The sequence below is a fragment of the Camellia sinensis genome, chromosome 5, assembly GCF_055761805.1.
Source record: "Camellia sinensis isolate YWXY chromosome 5, ASM5576180v1, whole genome shotgun sequence".
In the NCBI taxonomy this organism is placed as follows: Eukaryota; Viridiplantae; Streptophyta; class Magnoliopsida; order Ericales; family Theaceae; genus Camellia; species Camellia sinensis.
Genome location: NC_138965.1, coordinates 133,403,893 through 133,426,147, shown reverse-complemented (window position 1 = coordinate 133,426,147; position 22,255 = coordinate 133,403,893). Strand labels below are relative to the sequence as shown.

General features: G+C 35.8%; 1 protein-coding gene across 1 annotated transcript; it reads right to left on the bottom strand.

The window, feature by feature from the left end:
- Positions 1-9,203: 9,203 nt before the first annotated feature.
- Positions 9,204-13,456, bottom strand: LOC114321544 (uncharacterized protein At5g41620). The gene is made up of 3 exons (XM_028268703.2): positions 12,737-13,456; positions 11,523-11,648; positions 9,204-10,800 (listed from the first exon to the last, which is right to left on the bottom strand). Exons 1-3 carry the CDS (start codon positions 13,067-13,069, stop codon positions 9,505-9,507), a joined length of 1,755 nt encoding a protein of 584 aa, XP_028124504.2. The 5' UTR covers positions 13,070-13,456; the 3' UTR covers positions 9,204-9,504.
- Positions 13,457-22,255: the final 8,799 nt, after the last annotated feature.

The following is a 22,255-nucleotide window of genomic DNA, read 5'->3' as shown; positions in this document are numbered from 1 at the left end:
AAGCCCCGGAGTTCGGCGTCATTCACACTCTCCTTTAGCTTGGTGATCTCGGTATCCTTCTTCTTCTCAAGCTTTGCAAGTTGGCGCAGATACTTGTCTTTCAGCTCGGCTGCAGCCTTCTGTTTTTCTGCTTTAACTGAATTGACTAGGCCGGTTAGCCTGGTTACTTTGGCTTCTAGCTCGGTCATCTGCCGCTTGGACTCTTTTAGCTCGGCTGTTTTTTCTTTGGCCTCTGCCATGGCCTCCTTAGTGGTCCTACGAAGTTCCAACACACGCTTGTGTGCGACATGATTCTGTTGCAGGACCTGCAAAAGGAGTGGTACAGTCTTCAGATAAACCGAACCGAAAGATGTTGCAATTTGGGAGTAGGAAACAGAACTTACCAAAACCATGGATTTTGTAGCCGAACGAATGGCACGCAACTCTGTAACGTTGTCATGATACGCCATATCGGCTGGAAGGCAGACACTTTTGGACAAGTTGAATGCCATTAAGGGGTCCTCTACAGAAACCACCGAATCAGTGTCCTCAATGGCTCGGTTCTGGAAAGTGAGTTTTGGAACCCATTTGGAAGAACTAGCCCGGTCAGAACGCTCCGGCTGTGGACTTGGTAGAGGGCTTGAGACAGTGGTTTGAGGATCCAAGGTTTCGTCTTCGTCAATAAGTCGTTGCTCGGTTACGGTAGTCCGGGCACGTTTGTTTGGGCGAGATGAGAAGGGTTGTTGAGATGGAAGGGCCACCACGGTTTCCTGAGCCTGGTTAGGTGGTGGTACCTCGGCTTGGTGTGTTTCGGTTAGCAGGGCCCTTACTCTATTCCTCTTGGCCATCTCTTGTTCAGCAGTAGTACGGACCAGGTTAATTTGTGGCAAGGTTGGATCCGGTTCAAGAGACGCCTCCAGCAAGAAATCTGTTACTCTGGCTTTTCGTCGACTGCTGTATCTGTACGTCGGTTCAAAATTCAGTAGCTTGGCCCAACTTCTTTCAGGATATCGTAGTGCGGCGCGAAGCATGTTTAGATTGGGGTAGCTGTACAGTGACTTAAGGTGGGCTGAATCTGCATAAAGGAGACAACTGTCAGTTCGGTTCAGGAACAGGAAACTGAAGTAAAGGGAGGCATACAAAAAAGCCGAGGTAATTATACCGGGGGTTCCTTTCTTCCAGTTTATACTGTGGCCTGGGATCTGGGCTTGGTGGTCTTCAAAATTTCCAGACACCTAGAAAAAATCATCATCGTTCAAGTCTTTATCTGGTGTGTCCTTTATTATTTTCTCTCGGTGGCGGCGTATTCTTAGATAATAAACCCAGCCATCTTCTTTTGATCCTATGGAATATTGATAGAAGAGTTCGGCTAAGCCAAGGTTAATGCCAGCTCGGCGGTTTAGTTCGGCCATACCATTAATTATGCGGTATGAATTTGTAGAAAGTTGGGTGGGGCATATCCTAGTTTGCCTCAGGAATTCACAAAGTAAAGGTTGTACAGGGAATCTCAGTCCGGTTTCTATAATGGACAGGAGGGTAAAAGGTACAAAACCTTGGTTTCCCCATGGTGTGATATCTAGGTCGGCTAACGTGAGGTGAACATCATCAGGGATGTTATACTCCCTTCGGAATTCAGCCAAGCCACCAGGTGTTTCTACTAAAAACCTATATTTACCCATTTACTCTTAATTTATGTATAATTTAACTGTGTTAGCTCGGTTAAAAAATGACGCTGAGTAGCTCGGTTGAGCGTGCGAAGGAGTGTCTGGCAACCTAAGTCTGCAAAGTGAAAAAAGAAAGGGGTTATGCACAAATCGACGAACCGTGCTAAAAAGAAATCAAGGTAAAATAAATGAAATCCTATCTCGGTTATGTGAGGAACTACGGGTGTTAGCTCGGTTTTAGCAAGGGGTCTGTTAGCTCGGTTTCAGCAAGGCATTTGTTAGCCCGGTTGAGCCTCTAGGGGTAGCCTTCTTAGTTCGGTCTGAACTTGGAAGGCTGGTTTAGCCCCTAGATGTAGCTCGGTCATAGTTAAGGCTTTCAAGGTTTGACTTATTAGAACTGCAAATATAGCAATAAAGAGTTAGTTCGGTTGGTTGGTCCGGTTAGACTGACATCCACTACAAACAACTTCCTAGTTCGGTTATATTGTGATTTTGGATCAAAACTAGTGTTTTTCATGTTATTTCTTAAATCAGAGGGGTTCTATTACTAAGTTTTTGCAGAAGATGCAAGACAAGGTAGAAAATGGAAGTACAAAATGTTTTGCAAAAACACATAAAACAAGTGTTATGGACTAAAAAAGTGCGAAAACCAGAAAAATAGAACAGATTTGTGTTACTCACCAAGGTAAGAGGAAGGAAAGGGAAGTAGAAAACAGCTACAAACGCAAGCTTCACAGATGCAAAACAATGGAGACGCAGGCAAGAGAGAGAACAAGAGGAAGAAAAGATGAGTAGTGTAGGAAGCGATTCGGGGAAAAAAAGGGTTTCTACTTTGTGTAAGGCTTTTTGACAGGACTGTTCAAAAGTTGTGAAGTACGAAGAACGGCGTGACAGCTATGCAGGGCCAATAAGAGTCTGCCACGTGTCCATTGGAATGAGAAGCGATTCAGTTGCTGTGATTGAAGAGACGTTTTGACCGAACAGGTACAGCCCGGTGTGGATTTAGTTTGGTTGGAAAAGCTAAAGAGTTTTAGCTCAACTGGAAAGGCTTAAGGATTTAGCTCGGTCGTCAGGCTAAAATTGTTAGCTCGGTCGATAAACAAATAATCCCAATCATGCTACGCAGATGGAATTAAGGGGCAATTGAGAGGGTAATTTATAAGAAAATTGGGCCGAGCTGGGCAATGGGCCGTTATGGGCCACAGTACGAAGGACTGAGTAAAATGGCCATGAAGTTATTTCGGTCCAAATGAGGCTTGAAGTTATTTCGGTCCCAAAGAGCTACGGTTAGCTCGGTCACCATACTAAAAGTTATACCGGTCATGGCGCAGTGGTATTAGATCGGTCGGAACCATGCTAATTTTTAGCTCGGTCCAATCATGCTATGGCTTGTACAGGAGGAACCGAGGTAGAGTTATCCCGGTCTGATCTACGGCTTAGCATAGCTATGCTTACCTTGGTCATATTGGAGTCCGACCATGGAAAAACCATCTCACTTGGTTTAAGCAGTGAGGGGGGTGTTTCAGGAATGAGATTCCTAGGAGGACTCTACATGGAGGAGTAAGAGTCCTATTAGGATTGTGCCACGCAGAACCTATAAAAGCTCATAACATCACCTATGAAGAGGTAACACAACTTTGATTTTCGAATACGCAGAGCTTTTTGTCTATTTGTCTATTTTGCTGACTTACGCATCGGAGAGGTATCCGGCACACACCCACCGGCTAGCTCACGCTTGTGTTTTCAAGGAATAAAGCGACGACGTACAGAGGAGCGCAATCTTGATCAACAAGATTATACGAGAAGGTTTATTTCTTTCCGGTACAGGTTATAGATTTATAGCAATTGAATATGCATGTGTTTGTAAATATACTTATGCGAGAAATTATAAGCATGTTTGGTTTATCTCTCAAAATATGTTTTTGAAGAAAAAAAAATTCAACATGTTTAGTTGAAAATTTTAGAAAAAAAAATTTCAAAATGACTTTTCCCTCTACTATACATCAATCATCACTTTTTCTCTCTCATCTCTCATTCTCAATCACTTATTATCTCATACCCATCTATTCAATTATAAAAAAAATATCAAATCATCCAAAATTTCAAAACTCCAAAACTATTTTCAAAATATGCAACCAAACAAATTTTCAAATTTTCTAAACTCTCTCCAAAAAAAAAAATATTTTTGAAATAATATATTTTTTGAAACTTAGCCACCTATATATGTTGGCTCAGCCAACCAAAAGCCACCATGTTTTTCTACTAAAGTTACCATTGTTCAGTACACAAATGTCTAGATGCTTGGTTTTTAATTGATATATTTTGTAAAAAACAAGGGGTGGTTTGGCTTGTTTTCAGGGGAAAAAAGATTATTGAAAATTTTGAAATTAATTTGATAAAAATAAATATCAAAAAAAATATTTTAAAAAAATGAATTTTTAAAAAAATTGAAACAAGCTTTTAAAAATCAGATCAAACATGGGCAAAGTGAATATGTATGGGCTGGATTTATTTGGTTCTAATATTTTTTTGAGTGGTTAACACAATGTAGAAATTAGTAACTACTTTGGTTATACCTATTCAACCTAATCATGCAAGCAAGCAACCAATGAATAACAACGCTCAAATAAGGTTACATATTTTTATGGTTAAAATATCTGTCAAATAAGACAATCTAATATGTGATTTTCTGATTTGCAATTTTTTTTTTAGGATAAATTACCAATAAGTCCTATTTTTGGGACTTATTATTCATTAAGTCATATTGATAAATTTATCAGTCTCTTTTATTTTTATGAATAAATTTACAGTGATAAATTTGTCAATAAGACATGTGGGTAAATAAGTTTAGTTAATAAGTCTGATTGGTAAGTGTCCTTTTTTTTTTTCCTATATAAAGATGATACTTAATTTAAATTTAACACTCCCAAACTCAATTTTTTGTATCTAATCAAATCTATTTGTAGATTGATATTACGATTTTAAAATTATCAAAAAATACCTTAATAATACTATATGTTGTGGTGTATCTTATTCTTAGTCAACAATAGCACGACTCCCACGCGCGAAGCAGACTTATTAATATTTGGGTAAATTATATTAACACCTCCTGAGATTTATATTTATTACAGTTTCTCCCCTCACCTTTTGAACATTATATCTTCCTTCCTAAGGTTTAAAGTTTCATTACAGATTCTCCCCCTTAGCAATTTAATTTTTTTAAATACCAATTTTGCCCTCACTGGGTAAATTACATTGACACCCCTCACATTTTAGAAATTGCAATCCCCTCCCTAAGGTTTAAAGTAACATTACCAATTGTCCCCTCAGTTAGTATTAGTTGGAAAAATAATTCATTGAAAAAAATTTTTGTTAGTAAAATTTTTAAATTTCTATTTTAAAACCAACGTAAACTCATTTTTTGAATTTACGTTTTTTCCTCAAATTTACAAACTGAGACAACCATTTATAAACAAAAAAAATTACCAAACAAGTTTTTATAACAGTTTTTAAAATTTTTGTAAATATAAATTGAAAACTGAAAATGAAATAGTTATCAAACAGGCTTCAGATAGTAAAAATGTCATAAAATTAACAAATAATTAAATAAGTTACCAACGTAAGAAATGACTTATCAAAAGATTCTTAGGCTATGTATAGTTTGATTTTTAGAAATTGTTTTTTAAAAACTAAAAATTAATTTGGTTAAGAAATAAAAAAAAAATAATTATCATTTTTATATAATTTTTATCTTTTGAGTGGTTATAAATAATTTTTTACAAATTAAATTGAAACCATACGCATGTATATAACCTGCCCAAAAGTTAAAATGATAATTATTTTTTACCCTTAAATGATAATTATTTTTTATTTTTTATTTCTTAACCAAATTAATTTTTAATTTTTTTAAAAAAATTCTAAAAATCAAACCATACATAACTTAAGAATATTTTGATAAGTCATTTCTTACGTTAGTAACATATTTAATTATTTGTTAATTTTACGACATTTTTACCATCTGAAGCCTGTTTGGTAACCATTTCGTTTTCAGTTTTCAATTTATATTTACAAAAATTTTAAAAAACTGTCATAAAAACTTGTTTGATAATTTTTTTGATTTATAAATTGTTGTCTCAGTTTGCAAATTTGAGAAAAAAATGTAAATTCAAAAATGAGTTTACATTGGTTTTTAAATAGAAATTTAAAAGTTTTACTAACAATTGTTTTTCAAATAATTTTTTTTTTCAATTAATTTTGTTTTCAATTAATTTTTTTTCCAATGAATTTTTTTTTTCAACTAATACTAACCGAGGGGGCAATTGGTAATGCTACTTTAAACCTTAGGGAGGGGATTGTAATTTCTAAAATGTGAGGGATATCAATGTAATTTACTCAATGAGGGAAAAATTGGTATTTAAAAAAATTAAATTGCTGAGGGGGAGAATCTATAATAAAACTTTAAACCTCAATGAGAGAGATGTAATTTCCAAAAGATGAGAGGAAACTGTAATAAACATAAATTTCAGGGGATGTCAGTGTAATTTACCCTTAATACTTTAAAATGTGTTGGGATAAAATAAGTATTTTATAACTCATTGGTATATTAATAAGGGTGAAGCACTAATAAATTCTAAAATATGATTTTGTGAACGATTTAGTCCTTTATTTTTTCTTATAAACCCAAAGTTTCCATTACAGTGGAAATTACATAAAAGGGTAGTCACTTACATGTTTGGGTTTAATTTTTTAGGAATAAAAGTGGTTTTCTCAAAATGTAAAATTACACAATTGGGCAATTTGAACTATAGAAGTTTTGGATTTTTCCTCATTCTAAAACAATCCCACATTACGAACAAAAACCTAACACTCTAATGTAATACTCCAATAATGTAACACTGCAATTTAACACACTAAAAAAACTCATTGGTGTACTTTTCTCAAGCGTAACAATGTAACACTCAAAAAAAAAATTTGCTGTATTTTTCCCAAACGTAACGCTTCAATGTTCAAAAAAAAAAAAAAAAAAAACACTCAGTGTACATTTCCCAAACGTAACAATTAATCAGTTCAATCTCAAACGTAATACTCCAATGTAACACACAAAAACATTAAACAAATTCATTTTAAACGTAACACTCACAGTTTGAAATTATACATTTGTTTAAAACTTACTAAGGAATATTTGTACTCTTTTTTGTTTTTTACATTGGAGCGTTGCATTTGGAAAAAAGTACACCAAAGAATTTTTTTTGTGTGTTACATTAAAGTATTACACTAAGAATTTTTTTTGTTTTTTACATTGGAACGTTGCATTTGGAAAAAAGTACACCAAAGAATTTTTTTGTGTGTTATATTAAAGTATTACACTAAGAATTTTTTTTGGAGTGTTATATTGAAGTGTTATGTTTAGAAAAGTACATTAAAAAGTTTTTTGTGTGTTACATTAGAATGCTACACTAAGGAGTTTTTGTGTGTTATATTAGAATGTTACACCAAGGATTTTTTTAGAGTGTTACATTTGAAAAAAATACATCAAGATATTTTTTTTGTATGTTACATTAGAGTGTTACACTAAAAAATTTTTGTGTGTTAAATTACAGTGTTACATTAATAAGTTTTTTTGTGTGTTATATTTGAATGTTACGTTTGGAAAAAATACACTAATGAGTTTTTTTGTGTGTTATATTAGAGTGTTACAATAAGAATTTTTTTTTTGTGTTATTTTGAAGTGTTATACTAAGGAGTTTTTTTGAAGTGTTATATTGGAGTGTTACGTTTAGATGTTAATTAATGTTAATGTTACAATAGGAACGAAAACCACACCAATAACACCACAAATGGGGTAAGATCATCCACCTATAAATCACTCCACTAAATCCTCACAAAAAAAATAAAAATAAAAAATAGAAACGTAAAAACCTATCTTACCCACGCACACCCAACATTAGAAAAAAATTCAAACAAAATCACACATAAGGGCAAACAAGTAATCTATCAAATCCCAAATCAAGGAAATACAATATATCCAAAATAAAAAGAACTAATTGGTTTGAAAGAAAACTTTTAAGATTAAATGGAATAACTTTTCTCCAAATGAGATTTATGAATAATTTTTCCTATTAAAAATATATATACAAATTTATACATATTTAAGTTTATTACATAGGATTAACCCATAATTTGTCAGACAAAAGGTTTAATGTACATGAAAGAGCAAAACCGCAATGGTAGTTTGAGTTTTGGTGAGGAGTAATGCTACGTAGCTCGAAACCAGCCCTTCCGAATGCCCCTAATTTCAAAAACAACGTCGTTTTTCCATTTATTTTTTTTTTGGTTGAATCAGAAACGAAGAAGAAGAAGGGAGAAGAAGAAGGGAAGGGAGAAGGGAGAAGGGAGAAGGGAGAACTGGACAGGAGGGGGCATAAACCAGGGGCGGAGGCGCAGCGGAGGCCGAGCTGCTGCGACGATCGGCCGAGCTTCTCTCCCTCTCTCTCTCTCTGTTTCCCTCTCTCCTCTCCTCTCTCTTTCTCCCTCTCTCTTGTCTTCACCCTCTGTTTCCCTCTGTTTCCATTTTCGGGGGATTCGGGGGGAGCTCATTCGAGCTCCCAAGCTTTATCGTTTGGTGATAGAGTTTTCAAAAAATAATTTTTAATTTTTAATTCCTATATTTTTATTATTTTGATAATTTAATTAAAATTTTATATTTTTTAGATATACTTTATAAAATACAAATTTAAGAAAAATATCTTCACAAAGTTCACTAAGGCCTCGTTTGGGAACATATTTTTTTTAGTAACTTTTTAACTTTTTGGCTAAAATATAATGTAAAACAAAACTAGTATGTTTGGAATGACTTTTTAGTTTTTTATGAAAAAATGTACAAAAAATAGAGAGAAAATGAAATATTAGACATTTTGGTATAAGTTGTTGATTTTTTGATTTTTTTAGCGACTTTTTGACTTTTTGACTAAAATCACCACTTGCCAAACGAGGCCTAAATACAACCAAAAAAAATTCAAAAATGTAGTATATTTTTCTATTTTTTTATTTATTGAATTATGTTTAGATATTTTTATAAAAAATATTTTACTTGAGAAAACAAATCATGCCGGAAGGCCTCAAGGTACAAAACCAGACATCATCAAATCATAGTGAGACAATAAGTCATGAGCCAAACTTCAAACTAACATTCTGTGTTTTTTCAACACAATGATATTCCGTTCACATTTTTTCAAACCTTTGCCATAATGCTAAGAACAATACTTGAGGGGAACTTGTTGGTTAATTTTGAAGGACCATCACGTGATATCTCAATGGTGTTGTAATTGGTGAAAAAAATTATAACCTACAAATTTGTATTGAGTGATTATAAAATATAAAGAGACATAGTTAATTGTAATTAATGTGAGATATGACCACGTAACGCTTCAAAACTAATTTGCTACTTCTGCGAGTTAACAGACAAAGATAGCTGAACACATACAACGCAGCCAAGCATTATTAAAAAAAATAAAAATAAAAAAGTGAATTACAAAAATGTTTCTAAGATGCAAGGTAATGTTGTTGAACAATTCCATAGACATTGAACTTGAGAAATGCACAATGGAGCTGATATCAAGTGTATCAAATCAAAATACTACTTGTACTTGAAATCTACTTGATCTCAGTAACTATGTGGCTAACAATACATTAATTTCTCATGTACAGACATAATTCCAAAATTACAAAGAAAAGATAAACATGTCACCTATTATGAAAATTACTGAACTGCAATACCCGATTTAGGCAGAAGGATATCGGCCGATATTCACAAAACCAGAAAATTATTTGTCAGAAAGCAAATAACAACAGTTGAATCAACCTACGAAGAACTCTTGGATGGTTTTGAGTGAGACCGCTGACCCTCTAACCTGGCCTCAAGTAGCTTTGCCTTCAAGGTGTTTTGTTTCAAACCGTGGGCACATCTTGAAGAAGTTTCAGATACTTCAATATCTGGAGCTGTGAATCTTGACATCCACCGTTGCACCGGACTAGCATGACCCGTATGTGCTGACTGATCATTCACTGCGTGAAGTTTCCCACCTTCCAACAACAATGAATGATTTCTAATCGAGTTATTCAGCATATGATTCAAATTCACTCCAGGGTTCCCAACCCTTTTATTCTTTTTTTCCCGCATACCTTTTGCAACTTCACTTATTTCAATCTTCTGAGAACTTTTCACTTCAACTGTGTCTTCAGCTCCATTTTCCCCAAGTTGTTTGGAGCTGCCACTTTGCTTTCCACTCGAAGCCCCATTCAATTCGAAGCAATGTGAGTCACTATTAATGGAATCCTCCTCCTCATCTGCATTATGAGGAGCACTTGTAGCCTCATTCAAGTGAAACGACTCCAAAGAATGCCTACGAAAGTTACTTTCCTTTGGCTTTTTGGCTCGGAGGAAGTTTTCTATTTCAAAGCTTAACTTGTCCACAATCGTGTTTTTTTCTGCAAGATTGTATTGGGGTTCATCAAGCTTCATTTGCATCCGCTCATCCAGCCACGCTTCAGAAAGATGGAGAATCAACCGATCAGGGCTTTCCCTATGAATATGATCCTTATCGGGCTTGTGTTTCAAGGACCGTACCTCTTGTTCATAATCTGTTATTCCCCTAGCAAACTCATCGCACAAGTCTTCCAACAAAATTCGCGCTTTTTTCTCTCTTTCAAGTTCTTTTGTAGCATTAGAGAAGGATGTTTTCAACTCAGAAAGCTCTCGAGCTAGCTTCCTGTGAAGTGCTTCTGAATGCTTTCTTAATTTCCGCTCGTCTTCTATCTCCTCCCTCACCGAATGAACTGCAGCTTTTATTCGATCTTGCTCCTTGTTCTTCCTAACAATTTTATCCTCATCAACTCGCTTCATTAAGTCATCCATTGCCTGCCGGTTTGTTTGCTTCTCTCGTAGTAACTCTTTGATTTGCGCTCGGGAATGATCCAGTTCTCTTTTCAGCGCATTCACCAATGACGTATTGGATGCATGTTGTTCTTCAAGACTCCAGATTCGATTGAGTACTTTGAGTAACTCTGTGGATGTTTTAAGACTGAAACTTGACTCTCCAATCTGACCCTTGAAGTCTAGAGAACTAGTGGGAGTGACTGCAGGGTTATATGGTGCTACCTGTGAGGAACAAAATGAGATTTTGAAACATTATATGAATTTATTTAATTTAAGTGACCATATAGCCCTTGACAGAATGGAATGACAAAAAATGATTCATCTAGCTGACCCCACCCGATTCAAATCATCAATATTTGAAGCTTAACTAAAAGATATTCCTATGTAGAATTCAGCAGCTGCCTCACAATTCATATAGGAGTTACGGACACAGATTTTTTACTACAATTTACAAGGAATTCTAAAGTAAGTTGAAAAGATTTTACACCGGTTTATCAAAATTAAGATAAAAAAGGAGTGACATGTCTATGTTCGACTTTACAAAATTAGTAGGAGCTCGATTCAAAGAAAGCAAGGAGAATATGCATGCAGTGGAGTCTCACTCTTCTGAAAATCAATCAATTCAAAGAGTGGAAAAAACAGGTGACAGTGATTTTTCATTGAAGACTTAACAATGTGTCTTTTTTCCATTGTAGTTGCACTTTATATAAGTCTTGGAACTCACTTTTAGTATTTATCTCAGTAAAAACCCTAAATTTCCAAGTGAACTGGTTAATTGCGTTAAGAGCAGGGATAAAGCCCCAGTTTACGCGAGAACACATCCTACTTGCTCTTGGACCTCCACGTCATTCAGCAATTGTTGAGCAAATAAATTTTTCTTTAAAAATGATACGTTTTATTAGAAAAGATAAAGAGATTATTTACATAAACGAATGGCTTATTACCTCCATTGAGCTACTATAACTTGTAGGCGACACGGGCTGTAGTGCACGACCATTTCTTTCAACTGAGCGATGATGTTGAATCAATGACATTGCAACATGTCTTCGCAAACTACTTGAGCTTGATGGCTAGAACAACAGAAGGGTAAAAGATCAATACCAACTGACAAGGACCATCTTTGAGGACTTAAGAGTTCCATGGCACCAAAAGAATAAAATCACAAACAAATTGTGGAAATTCTTCCCAGGTGTTCACTAGATTGGCAACCTCTTGGATCGGAATACAAGCTCACAAGTCAAAACCTAGTGATTTTTTAGACGAAGAGAAATGAACAATATGGATTACAGACAGGTCATCATAACAACCAAGCAGTGGGCCATTGAAGCAAACAACTCAAATCAACCAAAGACAACAATCTAGTAACCTATATGAACACATGTGAATCTTACAACAATGTATGGTAAAACAGGGTAGACTTCACTTTTATCAGATGACATATGAATCTTACAGCCCAAAAAACAATATAAAGATCGCATGAATTTGAAGAAGCAACCTTTTCAATAGGACCTGAAATGTAATCCCCAAAATTGGAAGATATTACAATGGAAATGCCATCAAAGTATCATGATGAAGACAATAAATTATAAAAACTACAAATGAAAATTTATGAAGCTAAAAAATAAAGAAAATGAATTAAATAAAAACATTATATATATATATATATATATAAAAGGGAAATCAACATAAATGATTTTCTCTTGAATGCTAACTGCAAAAATTATGAAAAACTCAAGCAAATAAATCAAATCACAAAACAAAACAAAATTCCACCCGGGCCACATTTTGGAAACCCACATTACAATTTCAATTAATCGTAAAACTTTTGAAGTATTTCTAAAGTTAAGTTTTAAAAACAAGACTTCATGAATGAATAGGGAAATAAGTTCTTAACAGCCAACATTTGAGAAATAAATTTCAACATCTTGCAGTGATGATTCCTAATTAAACCCATCATCCAGAAACAGCTAACAAATCACAGAATAGTCACTAACCAAATGAAATATACAACACAGCCCAAAAAAAAACATAAGACAACCAGGTAGGTATGCTAGGTCAAAACCAAAAACCCAAAACAAACAAAAACCCACAAAACAATGCATACATTCTAAAAAAAAACAATCATCAAAACTTCTCATTAATGGTAGTCCAGTTATACCTCCTCAAGGGGGCTATCAGGAGGAGGAGGAGGTACTACTTGATCCAGTTGGGTAGGAATTTCAAGACCCTTGTCCTTGTGGTGGTTGTTGCGGCGGTGGGGAAGCCTAGCACCACCACTCTTGCTCATCTTCGCCGCCGTGGGGTGGTGGTGGGGCAGGACCTCCCAGAGGTTGGCACCAAGCTTTCTAGCAGAAATTGTGGTTGTAGAGAAAATGGGTTTTTGGTTGAGAGAACCATCAAGTTGAGAAAACCCAAATCTCCATGTGGGTGGAGGAGTACTAGTCCCCACTCTTTTCCCCACCAAAATGCCGCGTTTCAACTTTTTCCCCATCAATACCTCCTCCTTTTTCTTCCCCTTTTTCTCTCTCTTACTTTTTTTTCTGCTCTCTCTCCCTAGATTTCAAATTTCAAAATTCTTGATTGCTTTTCTTTTTTTCCTGATAGAAAAGAACATTTGTCTTTCCTACCATTGCTCTCTGTCTCTCTCTAAAAGGTTGAGCTGCTTGGAGTTCTTCTATGTCCCCATCTTTCTTTCACACTGACTCTACTTTCTTTCTTTGTTTTTTTGATACAACGGAAATAAACTCAACTTTCTTTCTCAACACCAAAAATATACACACACCTATATTCTTTCTGCCCAGTGCCCAGCAGATTCCAAACTCCCTTGATTACACTCTTTTTATCACATTTTCTTTTTTTTTTTTTCTTTTTTCTTTATGACAACTTTTACACTCTCAGAGCCTATTCAATTATTCACTAATTTTTTCATTTAATTTAATTCAAAATTTGAGTAAAAAAATTAATCCGATGTGAACTAGTACTAGAGAACTTGGGGATTGGTGGATCTATTTTTATTTGTTTATTTTTTAAGACTCATTGAATATAACATTTATGTAAAAAATTAAAATGATTGGATATCTTTAAAAAAAATAAAGAAAATTATAATTTTAAGAATAATCAATTTTTTTATAATACAAATGTGATTTAAAAACATATAGTTACTAATGTCCAATCATCTTAATTTTTTATATAAATATTTTATTTAATAAGTCTTAAAAAACAAATAGTTTAAATTATTGTGATTAACCTCAAAATAGGTCCACTAAATCCAAACACTATTTGAATTTCCATTTTTTATTTATTTTTGATTTGGTAATAAAGTTTTATGTACGTTTGTATGATTAATAGGGTTGTAAACGAGTCGAATCGAATCGAACGTTAGTATGTTTGGACTTGTTTATTAAAATTTTAACAAGTTCGAGCTCAATAACAATTTAACGAACTGAGCTCGAGCCCAGTTGACTTAGACTTGACTCGAACTCGAGATTGTTTACGAGCCTTAATAAACTAAAAAATTTATAAATTCATACTTACGTATGAGATTACAGTTATAATTAAAATTTTGATTATACAATTATATATAAAATATATATAAACATTCTATAAAAATAAAATAAAATAAAGCCAATATTTCATCAAAATAATAATATCTACTATCACTATTATTTACATTTATATTTTTTTAATATATAACTACATATTTATCTTATTTTTTATACATATTTTTACATTATTTAATATATAAATAATAAATATTAAATGAGCCGAACTTACAAGTAGAGTTTTAGAATATTTGGATTTATTTATTAAAAATTTAACAAGCTGGAGCTTGAACGCAAAAAAAAATTTAACGAACTGAGTTCAAACGAACCCTTACCAAGCCGAACTCGAGTCTATTAACAAACGGTTATGCTCATTTGAAGTCCTAATGATCAATAAATATTAAGTATGGTGTTTGATAATTTCATTCCGTATTTAAAATTGAATACAATAAGTAATAATCAATTAAGTTGTTTGATAACTATTGATAGGGAAATGCTGTGCATTCTTTAAAACATGTATATCATAAGCAACTTATCACAAAATGTGTAATTTTATCATAAAATTTTATAATATTAATCACAAAATACGTAATATCATTACAAATTGACTTAACAAAAAATATTGTAACCAAGTGACAAACTTTTGTAACATCAATTTCAAAAGTTTTAAATATTTTGTTATGCTAATTTATGATAAGATTATATATTTTGTGATTAATATTACAAAATTTTATAATAAAATTTTATATTTTATGGTAAGATGCATGTGGTGAAGAGTCCAAAAGGTACATTGTGAATGGTAACAGATATAACTTGTAATTTCTATGAACTAATAGCAGTTTCCTATAGCCCCTTGCAGAAGCCGAAGTGTGCATAAATACCGGAAAAGTGCAATGAAGCTAAGAAGGGGACCAATTGTGTGTGGTCCATGGACTGGCAATTTAGGTGCTATATATATATATATATATTTGATCTTCATCTTTGCTATGATATCTAGTAGTTAGCTACTATATGATTAACATCATTTATGTCCCCCACACCTCAAAAAAATAAAATAAAATAAACTATAAATAGTCTCAATGGTAATGCCAACTTGTTGGCCTTGTTTGATTTGCTTTTGACAAATTTTGTTTGATTTAGTGATTTTGGAAAAACTTCTCTCTTGTACATCAATTAATTACTTTTTCTCTCTCATTTCTCATTTTCAATTACTTTTTTTCTCACATACATCTACTGAATTACAACAAAACATCAAATAATCTCAAACTCTCATACTTCAAAACTATTTTCAAAATATACAACCAAACAAATCAAAAAATTTATAAACTTGCTCCTCAAAATCTTTTTTGAAAATTTATCTTTCAAAACCAAACCAAACACACCTGTTATCTTTTTTTTGTTTTTTGTTTTTTGTTTTTTTTGAAAATTACTTAATAGTGGAGATCAGAAAAAAGTAATTACAAATGAATGATAAACATTATAAATATTAGCAAATTAAAATTATAAGTTTTATCATAAATTTGTAATACCCCCCCCCCAGTTGTTTTTTAGAAACTAATTTTTCGGTTGAATTTGGCAATTTAGAGTATTTTAGGCACAATCAACTTTATTTCATTTCAATTCCTTGGGGACATATTTGTAACAACCCTCGTACTGTTTACTGATTTATGACCGATTGATTACCGTTAATCACCGATTACTGTTAAACGAAACTGATAATGACTGATAACTGACTGATAATCGAACTGAATGAAATACTGAACCGACTGACTGAAATTGAAACTGAATTGACTGAGTATATGTTAGTTAATTGCATTCTATCTGTTTGATTGTCTGATTATCTGTTCATGCTTATATGTTTAAACTGCTAATTGAAGGCCTTATCGGCGGCCGAACTAGAAACCGATTGATGTTCCGTGACCCTCATAATTAATATGATTTTATGGTATAATTATCGGAAAACTGATTAGGTGTGATTAAATTAGATTAAAATAAGCCAATTGAAGAGTTGGACTTAATTACCGTTTTGCCATTGAGTGGGCCACTATCTCACACACATACTTGAGCCAAGAACAACATTTCCTCAGCCATTTTCCTTCTCATTGCCGACCAAGAGGGAAGAGAGGAGAGAGAGTGAGAGAAATTGAATCCTACCTTGGGTTTTGCTTGGAGAATTGAAGGAATTGAAGTATAGATTGCATATTTGAGCTCCTAGTCTTCTAATTCAAGCTCTAGGTAAGGATCTTATCTTCTTATTGATGCTATTGAACTAGTTCTTGCATGGTTCATGCTTCATTGTAGAACTAAGTCATGATTTGGTCCATTAATGATGGATTGAAGATCATTTCTTGCATGCATGTTAGTATTGTTGCATTTTGAGGTTGATTACATGGACATTAGTGCATGCATGCTCATATTGTTGTTATAGACCATGTTTTCATCTTGTTTTGAAAAGAATGAGCTCATTTGATCAAGCTTTGAAGCTTTGATTTGGTTTAAATCCTTGCATGTTTGCATGTTCTTCACATTCTTGAAAATGGGTTTGAATATGGTTCTAATTGACTCACCTTTGGGGCTTGAATTCATAAATTGAGCTTTGAAACTTGTTATACATTGAATTTAATGATGTTTTCCAGAATTTGGGCCCAAGAGGTCGAGTTTGGAGTGGTTGAATGCTTGGTTTGAGCTTGGGAGGCAAATCTGGAAATTCCAGATTTGGCTTCCTCGCTCGAGCGAAGGATTCCCCGCTCGAGCGAGCACCTTTGTCCAGGGCTCCGCTCGAGCGACCATCGCGCGTAGAATTTCAGCATCCAGTACTTTTACTGTTTTTGCAGACCGCTCGAGCGAAGGATTCCTCGCTCGAGCGAAGCCTTTGATTTTGGACTTACGCTCGAGCGTAGAAAGTCTCGCTCGAGCGAAGCTCCTATTTTCAGCAAACTTTGCAAAATGTTTTCTAAGAGTATTTTTGCATCCTCATCCCATCCTAGGCATTCTTAGGCCTAGTTTAAGACATTTAGATGAGGATATCATTGTAGAACACACTAAGGCAAATTAGGGATTAAGTTATGAGATTTCCCAACTGTGTAGCTTAGTGTGTTCAATCTGTTAACTGTGTAGGGTTGGCAACTGGGGAGACACGCTCTAGCTTACTGTAGCCCGAACTCTGTGAGTAACAATTGTGTAAAGATATGTTCAACTGATTATCTTTCGAATACTGAACTGAACTGTTTACTGAACTGGTATTATTTACTGAATGAATGTATGTCCTTTATTTCTGAACTGTACTGTGGCATCCTTAGTACTTACTGTTTACTGTTACTGTTACTGCGACAGAATTCTCTGTCGGTTCCCTCGTGGAACCACTACTGTTTACTGACTGATGGCCATCATTACTGTTCGGTCTTTCAAGACCTACTGTTACTGTTAGGCTAATGGATGTACCACATATGACTGTTTACTGTACTGAACGACTGAAATACTGATTGAATTGAACTGTTTTCACTACTGTAAGGACATTCGTTCTAAACCTCTTTACGCTTTATGTTATTCACTGGGCTTTAGCTCACTGCTCATATATATATGTAGGTGTACAGGCACCAGATCGGAGCTAGGAGCGTCAGGGTAACTCCAGTTTTGTCAAGCCAGCCTTTGCGCCTCACTGTGAGGTTCCGAGTTGCCATGCTATGGCTTTGGGGTGTTTTGTTTGTTTTCCCCCGTCTGTCTCCATACTGTTTGGACTACTGTACTGTTATAAAGGGATTAGGTCCCTGTACTGTGTGACTGTAAATTTTGTATAGACCGTACTGTTTTGTACAGACGGAATGTTTTCTGTACTGTTATGTAGGGTTGAGTCCCTAGTTTGAATGGATGTGAATATTGTACATACTGTTCTGCACTGTTTATGTATGAATGCATGAAAAATCTTTTGCATACAGACTGTCACAGCTCGTTGGGCATTGTTTAATTACTGTATTGGCTTCCGCCAGGCCCTGTACTCTGTTTTACTGTATTACTGTTAAGCAGGCCTTCGGTAATCTCGGATTACTGGCCGGTTACGGTGCTAAACCCATAGGGCCGGGTTTGGGTCGTGACAGAGTGGTATCAGAGCGATACTTAACCACGAGTTATACCGCACACACATGTCCAAATGAGCTATAGGGTGTCCTAGAAAAGTGATTAGGGCATCTCATGAGCATGATAAGTGTGTGGTTATGTTATGACTGAATGCATGCTAATGTGGTAAACTGTTAAACAAATGACTGCTTATGTTTAAAACTGTTATAACTGCTTATAGTGAAATGGACAATGCAAATGAACCTGAATCCTCGTCTACCGAGGCAAGAATGGAAAGAATGGAAAGAATGATAGAACTGATAACTGCTAGACTTGAACAACAGAACCAACCACCTCCTCCTCCTCCGGTACAGCCGGAACTTAATGCGAATGTGAATGATGGGGACATAATTGCTTTGACCCAGAAGTTCAGCAAAATGAAACCGCCATCCTTTCAGGGAGGCCTTGAACCATTAAAAGCTGAAGCTTGGGTTCTGGAAACAGAAAAATTATTCGAAGTGTTTCCGTGCTCTGAAGCGAATAAAGTACTGTTAGCTACCTTCACCTTACAAGAAGAAGCTAGAAGGTGGTGGATGTTAATCCGTGAGACAAACACTGTTATGACTTGGGCTCAGTTCAAGGAGTCCTTCTTTGAAAAGTACTTCCCTCAGTGTGTCAGGGATAGAAAAGTGACTGAATTTGAACAACTGAAGCAGGGCACAATGTCCGTCGCAGAATACGAGACGAAATTCACTGAACTTGCCCGTTATGCACCACACATGGTGGATACTGAATATAAGAAGGCCAGAAAATTTGAAGGCGGCCTTAATGTGGCAATACTTGACCGGATAAATGTTTTGAAGCTACTGACTTTTGTGGGTGTTCTCGATCGGGCATTGATGGCCGAGTCGAACATTGCAGCAGTGAAACAATCTGAAACACCAATAACTGAATGGCATGGAAAAAGGCAGGGTTTCAAATTCAAGAAAGGCAAGCACAACCCAGCCAACAAGAAACAGAATACGGGGACGACAACTAGCCCCAGTCAAGGGAGTGGATTCGTACCACCCTGTCCTGAGTGTGGCAAGAAGCACAAGGGAGTCTGTTACAGAATATCTGGAGCCTGTTACAGGTGTGGCAAGGTGGGCCACATGGTTAAAGACTGCCCCTCTGCTCCACAAGCCGGTAGTAAAGCTGCACCGAGCGCAGTAGCATCAACTGTAGCACCAAAGCCTAACCCTAAAGCTACCGGAAAAGAGCCTATGAGGCAAGGCCGAGTGTTCGCACTAGTACCGGGAGATGTGCAGAATACCGAGACCGTTGTGTCAGGTATTCTCTCTATTTGTGCACAAAATGCATATGTATTAATTGATTCGGGGTCTACGCATTCATATGTATCGCATGCTTTTTCACGGAAATTGGATAGACCCTTAGAACCCATGAACTATCTGCTAGCCGTATCATCACCCGTAGGGGGATCCATGACATGTGCTTATATGTACCCCGCATGTGAAATTATTGTTGGGGATATGCATCTGTTTATTGATTTACTGCCATTGAACATTGATCATTTTGACGTAATATTGGGGATGGATTGGTTACAAAAATATCATGCCACTATTGACTGTGTGACCAAGCAAGTTGTTTTCCGTCCACCTGGTTTGCCTGAATTTGTGTTTAATGGGAGTGGAGTAGTACCTCCTCCGTATTTGATTTCATCTGTGAAGGCTGTTAAACTGATTAGGAAGGGCTGTAAAGGATATCTGTGTTCTGTACTGACTATGCCTACTGATGATAGTATTAAAACTGATGTGAATTGTATTCCTATAGTCAGAGAATTTCCAGATGTTTTTCCAGATAATCTTCCAGGAGATTTGACTGATAGGGAGATTGAATTTACCGTTGATGTGATTCCCGGAACACAACCAGTTTCTAAAGCTCCTTACAGAATGGCTCCAACTGAACTGAAGGAACTGAAAGTGCAATTGCAAGAACTGTTAAATAAAAAGTTCATCAGACCTAGCACTTCGCCATGGGGTGCTCCTGTTTTGTTTGTCAAGAAGAAAGATGGCTCACTGAGACTGTGCATTGACTACCGTGAACTGAATAAGGTAACTGTAAAGAACAAATACCCTTTGCCACGCATTGATGATTTATTTGATCAGTTACAGGGTGCACAAGTGTTTTCTAAGATTGATCTCAGATCGGGGTATCATCAACTGAAGGTTAAACCGGAAGACATCGATAAAACTGCTTTTAGAACGAGGTATGGACATTATGAATTTTTGGTTATGGCTTTTGGAGTCACGAATGCACCAGCTGCTTTTATGGACCTCATGAACAGAATTTTTAAACCGTACCTTGATGACTTTATTGTTGTATTTATCGATGACATATTGATTTACTCCAAAAGTGTAGAACAGCATGAACATCATCTGAGACTTGCCCTACAAACCTTAAGAGAACAGAAACTATATGCTAAACTGTCTAAATGTGAATTTTGGCTTGACCACGTTATGTTTTTGGGGCATGTTGTTAGCAAAGATGGAATTTCTGTTGATCCGCAGAAAATTGAAGCTGTAGTGAACTGGCCTAGACCAACAAATGTGACTGAAGTCCGAAGCTTTTTGGGATTGGCTGGATATTACAGAAGATTTGTCAAAGATTTCTCCAAACTTGCCCTACCATTGACTCAGTTAACTCAGAAGGGGACATCATTTGACTGGACTGACCAAAGAGAATCTGCCTTCCAGGAGTTGAAAACTCGACTTGTGACTGCACCAGTTTTGACTTTACCCTCAGGTACGGATGGTTATACTGTATTTAGTGATGCTTCTCATAAGGGTTTGGGGTGTGTTTTAATGCAGAATGGGAGAGTTATTGCCTATGCTTCCCGACAACTGAGACCGCATGAAAAGAACTACCCGACCCATGATCTGGAACTTGCTGCAGTAGTATTTGCACTGAAAATCTGGCGTCACTATCTGTACGGGGTGACATGTGAAGTATATACCGACCACAAGAGTTTAAAATATTTCTTCACACAGAAAGAACTGAACATGAGACAGCGGAGATGGCTGGAACTGATTAAAGACTATGACCTACAGATATTGTACCATCCAGGAAAAGCCAATACCGTTGCCGATGCATTGAGCCGGAAATCGATTGGAAACTTAGCCTGTTTGCTTACAGGACAGAAAGAGTTGCTTTGTGACCTTGAAAAATCTGAAATAGAAATTGTTTTGAGAGAACAAGGTGGAACGTTAGCTGCTATTTCTGCCCGACCGGCACTGATTGAAGAGATTAAAGAGAAACAGCAACTGGATGACTTCTTGAAGAAGATCATCGAAGAAAGAGAATCTAAACCGAGACCGGGATTCAAATTCGAGAACAATGTACTGAAATTTCATGAAAGACTGTGTGTACCAAATGATACTGAACTGAAAAGAAGAGTTCTGCAAGAGGGCCACAACTCAAGATTGTCTATCCATCCGGGGAATACGAAAATGTACCAAGATCTGAAACAGAATTTCTGGTGGCCGGGAATGAAGAAAGAAATTGCTGATTTTGTATCCAAATGTCTTCATTGCCAACAGGTCAAAGCTGAACATCAGCGACCTGCCGGATTATTGCAACCCCTACCCATACCAGAATGGAAATGGGAGCATATCACGATGGATTTTATCGTTGGGTTACCTCGCTCCAGAAAAGGTATGGATTCAATTTGGGTTATTGTTGATAGATTAACCAAATCTGCTCACTTCTTACCTGTCAAGACAATCTATAACGCGGACAAATTGGCTGTTATTTATATTGATGAAATTGTAAGACTGCATGGAGTGCCTGTGTCTATTGTTTCTGACAGGGATTCGAAGTTTACATCGAGGTTTTGGCAAAGCCTACAGACTGCATTGGGTACTGAATTAAGACTGAGTAGTGCCTATCATCCTCAGACAGATGGCCAATCAGAAAGGACCATCCAAACTCTGGAGGATTTACTGAGAATGTGTGTCCTTGATTTTCAGGGAAACTGGGAAAGTCATCTGCCATTAGCTGAATTCGCCTACAACAACAGCTACCAT

What these genes read in the sequence shown, in the direction of transcription:
- LOC114321544 (XM_028268703.2), bottom strand. Translation starts at nt 13,069, where the DNA reads ATGGGGAAAAAGTTGAAACGCGGCATTTTGGTGGGGAAAAGAGTGGGG. An exon ending in CTGATAGCCCCCTTGAGGAG is followed by an intron (nt 11,649 to 12,736) that starts GTATAACTGGAC and finishes CTGTTGTTCTAG; the next exon opens with CCATCAAGCTCAAGTAGTTT. An exon ending in GTTATAGTAGCTCAATGGAG is followed by an intron (nt 10,801 to 11,522) that starts GTAATAAGCCAT and finishes TGTTCCTCACAG; the next exon opens with GTAGCACCATATAACCCTGC.